This window comes from Pimephales promelas, chromosome 18 (genome assembly GCF_988280905.1).
Source record: "Pimephales promelas chromosome 18, fPimPro1.hap1.1, whole genome shotgun sequence".
In the NCBI taxonomy this organism is placed as follows: Eukaryota; Metazoa; Chordata; class Actinopteri; order Cypriniformes; family Leuciscidae; genus Pimephales; species Pimephales promelas.
Genome location: NC_142786.1, coordinates 30461845 through 30474477, shown reverse-complemented (window position 1 = coordinate 30474477; position 12633 = coordinate 30461845). Strand labels below are relative to the sequence as shown.

Below are 12633 nucleotides of genomic sequence, written 5' to 3'. Positions count from 1 at the left end.
CCTAAAATGGACATATTAGCTCATGAAATGTACATATTAGTACATAAAATGTACATATTAGGACCTAAAATGAACATATCAGCACCTAAAATGTACATATTAACACTCAATGTACATATTAACACCTAAAATGTACTTATTAGCACCTAAAATGTACATATTAGCACCTGAAATGGACAAAAGTTTACCTTGAAAAGGTACAGCCCCAGTGACAGCTTTTGTACCTTTTTTTCTGAGAGTGTATATGCTAAATTCTTTAAAAAAAAATGTGATAAATACATTCAAAAATAAAACATTTTATTAGAAAGTGATATTAAATTTTGTTCAGAACCTCTCGTCATAATATGGTAAGGAGATATGGGTAAATGAATAATGTACCCCATTGCCCGTGTGACATAAGAGGCTGTTGTAACTGTATTTTAATGCGGATTTGAATGTCCTCATGAGCATTTAGTTCAATTCCAGTGTCTCTTGGATATCGTTGACTGTCTTAAAGTCCTTATTTATGTCTCTCAGGCCACAGCCGCCGCATTCAAGCCACAGCCGTGAAGCTGTTGCACTACGAAAGAACAAAGATAGCTGATTTCAATTCAATTAAGTGCGCTGACGTGTGTGGTTTGGCGGTGGGGCAGCAGGCTGATTAAATTCACCCGCTGACTCCTCAAGCATAGGGTAAAACTGGGTTAATGGATTTGCAGACTTTCAGGAATGTAAATTAGTGGAGATATAATCCATAATCCCCTCGCATTCTTGCCGTCACCATAGCCCAGAGACAATGTTTTTAATGTCCGCTCTTATTCGCCGCTCTCCAGCTCACTCCATAGTGCCATATGCTGTCACGTAGAGGGGATATAGTGCCAGGCAGGGGGGCTGCTAACTGTCTAACATCTCTCCACTCAACTGACATGCACCTCGACCTGTTTGAAAACCTGTTAACCTGACAGGGACCCTGACAACATTGGGTTAAGATGGGCGACCCGTACAAATCAAGCTGTAAAAGATAGCTAAAAATGTGTTCTCTCATCATTTATTCACCCTCAAGCTGTTTCAAACCGGTATGGCTTTTTTGAAGTTGTTCACAGAAAGTCCACACATGCCACACATGCCAAATTTTAATAAGGATAATGGATTAACTTGTAATATGGAAACTTTTTCAGTGAATAGGTGGGAAGAAAAATCGTATGGAAGTCAGTGGGGTCCATCAACTGTCTGGTTACTGACATTCTTCAAAGTATCTTCTTTTGTGTTCAGCAGAAGAAAGAAATTCAGGAAATGATGACCGTATTTTCACTATTCCTTTAAGTACATTTTTATATGGAATTTCAAAATTACTTCTATTGTCTTTTGAGATATGCACTGAAAAAAATAATATGCTTTATCTAATCAATAAAATTGTGGCAACATATTACAAGCAATATTATTAATTCATTATTAATCAATTCTAATTTGTTACATTTAATAAATAATATTGCTTATAATTTGTTGCCACAATTTTATTGATTAGATAAAGCATATTCATTTTTACAGTGTGTACTGCCAAATGAACTGACAAGCATTTAAACTAAAACATACTTTAATGTAACTTCTATTAAAACGTGCATGTCATATAATAAAATAATCGTAAATGTGTAATGTTTTTGCAATTCAGTACATTTTAAAATTAATAATAGAATAATATCGAGCACACTACACTGTAAAAATATTGTTGGTTTAACTTAAAAAAGTAAGTAAACTGGTTGCCTTAATTTTAAGTTCATTGAACTGGAAAAAGTGAGTTAATACAATGAAGGAGAATGATTTAATAATCAGAAACTCAAAATTATATGTTATCTGAACTAACTAAATAAATTATTTAAGTTGATTTGACGAGAAAAAAATGTGATTACTACACTGTAAAAAATATTGTTGGTTTAACTTAAAGTAAGTAACCTGGGTTGCCTTAAAATTAAGTTGACTGAACTGGAAAAAGTGAGTTAATGCAATGAAGGAGATTGATTTAATCATCAGAAACTCAAAATAATACGTTATCTGAACTAAATAAATTATTATAAAGTTGATTTGACAAAAGAAAATATGTTATGATAACAAATCTTGAAAATATTTTTTTACAGTGTAGAGTTAAAATTATAATCAAGCTCTTTACATGTATCAAAATAATTTAATATTATGTTATCTGCAAGTACAGTTTTTTGTTTTAATATACATTTTCACAAGGGTGTGGTTTAGTTGTATGGAAAGAAAAAGATCGGAAAGTACTTCAAAGCTCTAACCTTTTGTGTGCCACGGAAGAAAGGAAGTCATACAGGTTTGTAACGACATGAGGGTGAGTAAGTGATGACAGACTTTTCAGTTTGGGTGAACGATCCTTTTAGGAATAGTTCCTCACTCCCCCCAACCATGTTTCTGATCAAAACAGTCCGCACGGCAACCGAACATCCAATCAGAGTGAGGACATCTGCTCGGGCAGATCTGATTGGCTCTCCTTGAGCTTCAATTTTAATCTCTTTTGATTTATAAAATGGGACAAAAGCAGAGCTTCCGAAGTAGAACACTTTGCTTGTAATTATGTCTGTGCTTGAATTATATCTGACAATTGTAATGGATGCCTTCATCTTTAATTATGATTTGTGTCAGCCTGTGAATACGAGAGCACATATAATTGGGGATTGAGGAAGGTCTGTTTTTTATTTTCTTTCTCTCTGGGAGATGATAGATTTAGATTCGGCTCCAAAGAAAGAAGCCGTGACAGACGGCGCAATGATTGCGATCAAAAATCTGGTTTGTGCACCCCTGACGCCAGTGACCGGGAGCTATAGTTGGGCTACTCCCTACCCAGCAATCTCTAAACCTTATGAGCCTGAAACCGATTACATGACAATAACATCATTTTTGCAGAGCATCTAAAACTAGGAAAAAATGGCTGCCTTCCAATGCCAGCGGTCTCCCTCCCCCGTTCATGACCCAGGCTGACCCTCAAGTCTGTGAGCTATTGGCGTTTTGACCTTTTCCTCCCACAGCATGGGAGCGCAAGATAATGATAATGGCAGTCATTTTCTTAATTAGCTGAGCTGACATTAAGTGACCCGGTTTGTTTGTTTGTTGGCACCTTTGTTCAATCTCTGCTTGTGATTTTAGGAATTTGGCTAGTTCCATATGGATTAACCATCATGCTTTGTTTCGAAACAAGCTGTAGTCCTGTTTTGTACATTAGCATATAGAAGTCACATTATACATGTGTTTGTGAGGAGTTTCTTTCTGCAACTCACGGATATCACGAAGGTCATCAATCATGCAGGTTATATGACTAATAATCCTTGAAGTGGAGAATGTGATTTGTAAATGTGAGGTTGTTAGAGCCAATATTTCAAAGTATTATAATATCCATCCATTAATATCCGTCTACCCCACCATCTCGGGTTTTATTTTACTTCAAAATTGTATCTATTTATCAATATTCCACCAGACCTAACACTGGCATTAACATGCTAATAACCCAAAAACACATATTTTATTTTTATATTATTGTATTTTATTAGCTTTTATTAATATTATCAGTTTTCCTTTTAATTTAATTTTAAGTTTTCATTATTTTATTTTCTAGATTTTTTTTGTTTATTCTTATTTTTGCTTTAGTTTTTATTTCAGTTTACGTTTTAAGTAGGGCTGTCAATCGCGATTAATCGCATCCAATATAAAAGTTTGTGTTTACATAATATATGTGGGTGCACTGTGTATAATTATTTTGTATATATATAAATACACACACATGCATGTATATTTAAGAAAAAATATTATTTATATATGAAATATTTATATTTATATATAATATAAATTATATATAAATCTATACAGTATATAAATGAAAATATTTCTTAAATATTTACAAGCATAAAATAATTATACACAGTTCATCCAACTTTTATTTTGGATGTGATTAATCGTGGTTAATCATTTAAGTTTAGTAATTGTATTACTTAATCTGAAGCTTATTTAAATTAGTTACTAAAGATACATTTCTATTTTTATTTTCAATGTTTAGTTGAATTTTTTTGTAAAATTTGTTTAATTTTATTGCAGTTTCTGAAAATATTTTCTTAATATTTGTAGTTTGCCAATAACAAGAAACCTTTTAACCACTCTGAAGTGAACACTAGAATTCATTTAATATTATCTCGTTATGATTTCTACTTCATTCAGTCATTTTATTTGTTCCCCGAACAGTCAACATGTCTCAATTGCTATTATAAATGTTGTCACACGGACCATAACCATTAATGTGACATGTCAAATGCTACATGTATGCAGTGACATCATCACCGCAGCCACGCCGGCTGCAGCTTCACGTTAATAGAGAACTAATGAGAGCACATTTGCAGGGCCGTGGCTGACACACTCATGTTTCATTCATGAGGCTGGCGGAGAACAGCACTAGATAATGATAATTGTTGCCCGGTGTAGTGCGGACGTGCAGTAGCGCAGGTTTGTGCGCTGATAGGGCTGGAGAGGGCATGTTTGGCAGCTTATGGGCAACAGGCATTTGACATGCGTCACTTGCACTGTTATTGTTGCCTATGCATGTGTGGCTATTGCTGGACCATCTGTGTAATGTGGTGTCACTGTAAATAATATCCATTCCACACTATTTTGAAGCTGTAAATAAAACAAGGATTATTACAGTATGTTTTACAAGAAAATATTATTTTAGTCTTTCTACTTTAAAATGTTGTTGAGTTCGGTGTTACTTGCTGCTTCTGTAATTATTCGTGAAATTTGTAAAAAAAAAAAAAAGAACAACAACCTTCTAGTGAGTTTACCGTGCACTGTAAAAAATATATATTTTCAAGATTTGTTATCACAACATTTTTTCTTTTGTCAAATCAACTTAAATATTTTTAGTTCAGATAACTTATTATTTTGAGTTTCTTATGATTAAATCAATCTCCTTCATTGTATTAACTCACTTTTTCCAGTTCAATCAACTTAAAATTTTAAGGCAACAAGGTTTTTTTTTTTTTAAGTTAAACCAACATTTTTTTTACAGTATGGTTAAGATGTTTATAATAACTTCATAAAGGAAATCAAATCAATAATCAATACATTGGAATTATTTACATCTATTTATTTATTTTTAATTTTTTCATTGCTTCACGTCATTCCGTTGTTTTTATTTTTTTGTTTTGTTTCAAAGGTTTCATGTCATTCCTTGATTTTGTATACAGTGCTTTTTGTATACCGTGCCTAACTTTGTGTTTTTTTGTTTTGTTCTGAAGGTTTCATGTCATTCCTTTTTTTTTTTTTTTTTTTTTTTTGTATACCGTGCCTAACTTTTTATCTGTCAGGCTTTGTCTGATCCAGGAGCAGTGGTGTACTATGTGGCTCTTGCTCTTCACACAGGGCTGTAATCTTTCAGTGTGCTTCTGGTGTGATTTGAAGTGTAGTTTCTCTTGAAATAAGAAACGTCAGTCAGACACAGTCACTTGTGGCTGCAAATCTCCTCTCAGCACAGACAGAAACAGAGTGTAATGTACTCGGGCTTCTGAGGAGCGTTCCTACGGCTGCGACAGTCTCGACTAATCTCACCCAGAGCAGCAGGTGATTTTCAGAGGATTTGGCCTACAGCTGCAATAGAAACTGAGGTTACGGAGTTGTCGGTTGGGTTTATCCCATTTTCTTCGGCCACTTCTCGGTAAATCTGCTGGGCCTGTGGCTTCCTTGAAGGCCGTTACATAGTCAACGCATCGGTACGCATACGCATCCGCAAGGCTATGCATCGCTACGCTTTGGCCGCCATTATGCGTCGATGCGTAGCCAAATGTGTCGTCCTAGTTTTTGATACGCGACGCACTGATGCGCGCAATACTATGCGTATCGGTGGGGGCGACATTGCAAGAATTGTACATTAATTCAAATATATCATGTTAACAGAAGAAGAAGGTTTGAATACAATGGCGGGCGAGGAAGAAAAATTATACAAGCTTATACGCGTTCATCCGCATTTATACGACAGTTCATCACAATTAGTACACTCAAATAAAATTGCGTTGGAAAATGCCTGGAGAGAGGTTGCAATCGCGATGGGAAAGACGGGTGAAAATGGACTGGAAAAGTGCCCGTGACAAATTTACCAGCCTGGTTATATGAATTAATGGTTTATGGATATGAATTAATGAATTAAAATACCAAATTAGTTAAAATGTGTAATGGTTTTTACAAAGTTAAATAATACCAAATTATAAAAAAAATGTGTAATGGTTTTCACATAATACCAAATAAGTTAAAATGTGTAAAGTGTTAAATAATAATAAAAAACTCAAGCTTCAAATCAAACTTTTATCAATTTATTTGTCAGTGCCACCCAATCGTAGCACACTGTACTGGTGGGGAAACACGCCAGCATCTAATAAAAAGTAATCAGCCAACTGCTCCCTGACAAGTGCCGCTCTCCGGGAGGGTCTGCTGCTGCCGACCGAAAACCGTGGTCCGTCGACCATGTTCTGGTCCCCCACAACGTGCTGCCTCCACTCTCCAGGCTGGACCTCTCCGGTGTCAGACTTCGCATCCACAAAGCCGGCGGGCATGTATCTGGCACGTTCAGTGGATGCCAGAAAGTTGTGGAGAGCCACGCACGCCTTCACGAGCTTCACCGCTTTTTCAGGTTTGCAGTGAAAAATCTACTACCCCCTGTTGCGTGACCCGTGTATTGCATTTTACGCATCGCCCGTGACGCTTGCGTCTGCTTTTACACTATGAAAGGGAGCGCGTCGCTCGCGTCACTCGCGTTGCTTGCTCGCGTAGCTCGCGTTGACTATGTAACGGCCCTTAACGCTTTCTCTCTCTCTGTCTCTTTCCCGCCTCTCCTAGGCTCACCGGCATTACCCAGTAACGTGGCCTACTTCGGCACCTCTCAGGATGAGGAGGAACTGGATGATGAAGATGAAATTGAGGAGGAGAAAGCACCCAGTGTGGCATCCACGTCATGTCAGTCTACACCGAAGAAGGGCAAACTTCCTGGCAAGATCAACGGATTCGGTAAGAACAGAGGATGAATTACAATCGCAGCAAAATAGAGAGACTTTGTCTGTAACTTACTGTGTGGTTGTTTTTATGATTATAGTTTGCAATTACATGATTAATTAGCATGAAAAAATATGCAATATTATTATAAATTGCATTTAGTTGTCTGGTTAATAGTATCTTAATTTAGGAGATCTCTTAGCAAATATTTATAAGTTATTTTTAGGGCTGTCAAATGATTAATCACGATTAATCGCATGTTTACATAATATATGTGGGTGCACTGTGTATAATTATTTTGTATATATATATAAATACACACGCATGCATGTATATTTTAAAAAAGTATTTACATATAAAATATTTATATTTATATATAATATAAATTATATATAAATCTATAGACAGTAAATACATGAAAATATTTCTTAAATATATACAAGCATGTGTGTGTATTTATATATATATATATATATAGAATAATTATACACAGTGCACCCACATATATTATGTAAACACAAACTTTTATTTTAAATGCGATTAATCGTGATAAATCGTTTGACAACCCTAGTTATTTTTGCAAAAAGAAAATCAAATGTGATTTGTAAGTGCATTTATTAAATAAATTATTTAGATTTCAAATAAATCTATTCCTATTCATTAAATAATACTGAAATATAAAAATATTAAGCAGCTGTTTTCAACTTTGATAATAATAAGAAATGTTTTTTTGAGCAGCAAATCAGCGTATTAAGGCCATTGCACACTGAGTCTGAAATTTTCGTATGCGTTTTTTCGTGTTCGTCAGCCTAAAAATTCGTCACGCACAAAAAGCTTGCACACTGAGTCCAAAGCGTATTTATTACACCTTTACGGGAAAAAAACCCGGATTAGTCAAGCAGTGAGGATGATTTTGTTGCCCTCTCTCTTATTGAAAAGAGAAGAAAGAGAAAATTTTGGGTCCATCCAATCCCGAAATTGTGCCGAGAGGAAGGAGAGTTCCACCTCCTCATCAAGGAGTTGCGAGTTTATCCCGAGCGATTCATAATTTCCTTCAGGATGCAATAATGCTGCGGATGCTGGCTGTGGATGCGAAAAACGCAGAAAATCAAACCCGATATGAATTTTTTTTATGATGGACGAAAATTTCGGAGGCGGTGTGCAAGCGTGATTAAGATAACATGAGGTTGAATTTTTTTTTTTTTTTTTTTTTTTTTTTACGTGCGAAAATTTCGGATGCAAATTTCGGACTGTGTGCAATGGCCTTTAGAATGATTTCTGACACTGAAGACTGGAGTAATGGTGCTGAAAATTCAGCTTTGCCATCACAGGAATAAATTACATTTAAAATATATTAAAAAATAAAACATTTATTACAGTTTTTAATAACTATTTCAGAAAATTGCTGTTATTACTGTATTTTTGCTTAAATAAATGCTGCCTTGCTGAGCATAAGAGATTAAATTTTTTTGACCCCAAATTTCGAAAGAGAGAGAGAGAGAGAATTGCTGTTGCTTGTATGCGGACGGGAATCTTATATTGGAGTGGGACATGACGCTTCCATCTTTCCACTCCAATTATCACTTTAGTAGGAAAGGCGGTAACAAGGTGTTTATGCATTCAGTCCACAGCTGTGCCGAGTAACGGCTGGCAACGTGTCGCTTTTCGCTACACACACTCTCACACACCCCCATCAAATGAAGGAAAAACAGTCCTATAAGTCAGTTTGAGCACTTTATTGAGACTCTCAATAGATGCTGTGTGAGTTTAAAGAAGGGCGGCAAGGTATTGGGGGAGCATGTGTGTTAATGAAACAAAAATAGTCTGTCAGTAGATAATTGAAAGCCAAAAGGCTTGTTTCATTTAGTGTGTTGAAGTGTCTTTGACGGCAATCAGAGGATCAAGCTGCCATCTATATATAAGCACAAATACACACATTAGTTGTGGAAGCATTTGTCTCTAAGTATTGTAGTTCAAGCTCACAGTTTAATTTATTTTTCATAAATAGTCTGAACAGTTCCTCCAAGATTTCATGATTGCAGAATTTAATGCATAAGCAAGCAAACTGTGTGTTATTTGCAGCAGCTATCATTTTTCCGTAATTTTCCCTTGAGAAAAAATAAATAAATATATATATATATACGCTCATGAAAACCCTAATTCCAATTAAAATAAATCAATAAATCAAGCGTCTTGAAAGGAAAGAACATTTCTGATATGAGGCCAATTTGAGCAGCGTGATCCAAGTGATTATCTACAAATCATTCATTCACAACCTTCACTTGTCTATTCAACCTTTCCACATCCAAACCGAGAAAGACACGGCTTTGTCAGCGATCTAAAGACGTTTATATTTGTGTTCAGCACATGGGATGAAATTGAGTCATTTTAATGCCACATATAGTTCATTATTTTTCACAATGCTTGATTTTACTATTCGATTTAATGCATTAATGCACTTGAAATAATTTGAGCGAATGCTAATACTATTATGTATTGTAATTTTAGAACAATAGACTGACATAATTGTTCAATTGCAAAAATATGAAATCATTATTTGAAACATTTAAAACGCACACGTATAAGCGTCACTGATTTGATTACATGCTGTCCAGATTTTTATTCCTATCCAAATTGATGTTTATTGCTCCAGATGTTTATCACCTTGTTCATTACAGTCCTAAAGTTTTGTGTATGTAGAGCACCTTGACCGCCTGAGGTGGTCGAATGCGTGAAATGCACTGTCCCATGTTCAGAAAAAGGATTTTCTCTCTCTCTCTCTCTCTCTCTCTCTCTCTCTGTCCTCAGCTTATCCGATGACTGGAGACATCCCGTTGTCTGAGCTGTCCCATGTCAAATGTGACGCATTAATATGGAGCACAGGCAGAGCTCTAGTCTCTCTCTCTCTGTGTGTGTGTCTCGGAGCGAGAGAAACCACAGTGCTCGGCTTTCTTTCGCTGAACCTCAGTAACCCAGATGCGTGTTTACATTTCTAAATTAAACACCTTTTATTGAGTTCAGCTGTCGGTAGCAGTTCCAAGTGCAAGCCTTACAGCGCGAAAGCCCGTCCGTTTCCCCTTCGCTGACACGCTCTGCTGCCTGTTGATATTTAAACACTGTAAAATTAAAGTGAGCAGTCATAAATACAGAGAGCAGTTTGAATGTGTGTTAATTAGAGCAGCCCAGACGGTCTGGATAACAGACAGAGACAGACGACCCTGTCCACAGCCTCATCTATAGAAAACATCTGCAAATGCATATTAAAAACAAACTTACAGATGTATTTCCAGTTTTGTGTTGGGTTGGTTTTATGCTTTACTTTTGCTTTGCCTTCTTTCCTTTTTTTTACTTTTACTGTAGATGTTTATATGAACAGTTTAGATGCAAAAGCCTCTAAATGCCATTTGAAATTTTCTTCTTTAATGATGATTTTTATCAAACTTGTATATTTAAGTTCAGTAATTTCACTTAAATAACAATTAATAGGTAATTATCATTGCCATTTAAGTGTAATTACTGAACTTAAATATACAAGTTTGATAAAAATCATCATTAAAGAAGAAAATTTTCAAATGGCATTTAACTCTTCATATGTACAAAAGTGCTGACAGTTCGGTGGAATTTATTTCTCCTGATAGTTTTTACTTTCTGTCACTCACATGTCTGTAAAGGGCTCTTTCTCTGTTATGGTTTTGTTTCTGTCACTGCCTGTGCATCTTTTGGTGTTTTATAAAGTAGCTATTTACACAATAGAATGCTAGTGTTTAGTACATTCATATGTATATTATTTATTTATTTATTTTAATAGAATAGGGAATAATAGGGAATTATTCCGCCTATGATAAATGTTTCCTGCTACTTTTATTTATGACCTTTTGTCCGTTTTGGCCATCTATTTGGTTCATCCCTTACACCAGAAATGGATAATTTATAGTTATTTCTGTAGTGACACTGTAAAATAATGTTACAGAATATTTGTGTGTATTTTAATAACCCTGTTATTACTGTCCCCTAGTGCTAAATGGCCATAAGGTACATAAGGACAAAGAGCTCACTCCCAGAACAAGAAGCAGAGAGTTGGCTTTGGGAAGAGATTGCAGCGAGAGGTGTGATGCGTCCGGTGACATCTCACACAAGCACACGGCGGCCACCGCCAAGAGCCACAACACCAACGGCCACAACTACAGAAGAGCCTCAGAGGAACTCCGCAAGCAGGTACCACCCTTCTGTCCATCCCAGAGTCAGTAAGATCAAGGGATTGTACAATGATTGGCCATGTAAGTGGCTTTGCACGCTGACAATGTGCTATTCATTTGGGAACATCGATCCTGATGTGGCCCTCAGACAATCAGACCATCTCCCGCATTAACGAGCAAAACTGACTAAGTGAACAATGAACCCCAGAGACAGATCTGCTCATCAGCCTCTCTTTCTTGCAAAATGACTTGTAGTAACCGAGAAGTGTAGGGCTAGCTTTGAGACACGGAGACATGTTTAGCTGTAACTCTTTTAGTTTATTTTTAGCTAAAAACACTTAGTTCTTTCAAAAATATATGTGCTCATTAATGTATATTTACTTCGTTCAAGTAATAAAGTATTCTCGTGAGTGTGTAATATGCCATTGAAAATACATACGGGTAAGCGGTCGCCATGTTGCCCCTCCATCTTGAAAGTACATTAGCCAAAGAGGGGACATACCTGTTCAATTCAAGCTTCGCCTTTCGCGTGTACATTTACGTTAACACTCATGGACGAGGTCGAACTGGAAGCCATGTTAATCTTGGACTACACTGGCCACCGTAGGATTTAAAACGAAATCGGAATTGAGAGGAACAGAAACTAATATTCACTGGATGGTCATATACCTTTTCACCACTAGATGGGGGTAAAAATCACACAGTGTAGCTTTAAAATTTTTGTTTTGTATTGACATTTCATCCAGATGGATCCAGCGTTTTGGGAGCCTGCAACCGCTTTTTTTTTTTTAAACAGATCCCAGAGTGGATACATTTGAAAATGACACCCTTGTGTTTTCATTTGTACAGCCAATCCATATATTGTTTGAAACAAGGATGTCATCTTCCCATGTGTCAAAAAAAATATTTTTATTTTATTTATTTATTTATGTATTTTTTTCTTATGCTATGCCGCCTGTCTGATTAAGGGCCTGCTCACATATGGCGTTGTTTGCGCTCTCAAGTTCGTTATTTAATATTCAGGTGTGTGGTATATGCGCTCATAATGGAAGCGACACGGTTGCGGTGCGACACGCTTGTTTTTTCCAAGCTCACCCGCGGCGCATCAAGAAAAAAACATCTCAACTCAGACACTCAATTCGCGCCATTAGTGCGAACTTGATGCGTGAATGAGGCATATTCGCGTCTACCGCGCCGCAGGAATTTTTTACGCACATAAAGTGATTTTACATTGAAATCATTCGCGCCTGACGTGCTATTTGCGTCCGGTGTGAAGTTCTGTGAACGTAGCATTAGACATTTCACAATTTGTACCAGGCCATTTATGTTTTTTTATTTTGTTCAGTGAAGTTATTGGTAAAAAAAAAAAGAGAAAGAAACTACTGAGCCTATTATTATTGTATACAGCGAACCAGGTTTATGC

The 12633-nt window shown here is 36.2% G+C and overlaps 1 protein-coding gene across 1 annotated transcript in view; it reads left to right on the top strand.

Annotated features, from left to right (window-relative positions):
• The window catches only part of jarid2b (jumonji and AT-rich interaction domain containing 2b), a 130510-nt gene that overhangs the window by 96095 nt on the left and 21782 nt on the right, over nucleotides 1–12633 (top strand). The window contains exons 5-6 of the mRNA XM_039680609.2: nucleotides 6862–7029; nucleotides 11030–11229. Coding sequence (XP_039536543.2) covers nucleotides 6862–7029; nucleotides 11030–11229 — 368 coding nt within the window. The remainder of the gene's footprint in view (nucleotides 1–6861; nucleotides 7030–11029; nucleotides 11230–12633) is intronic.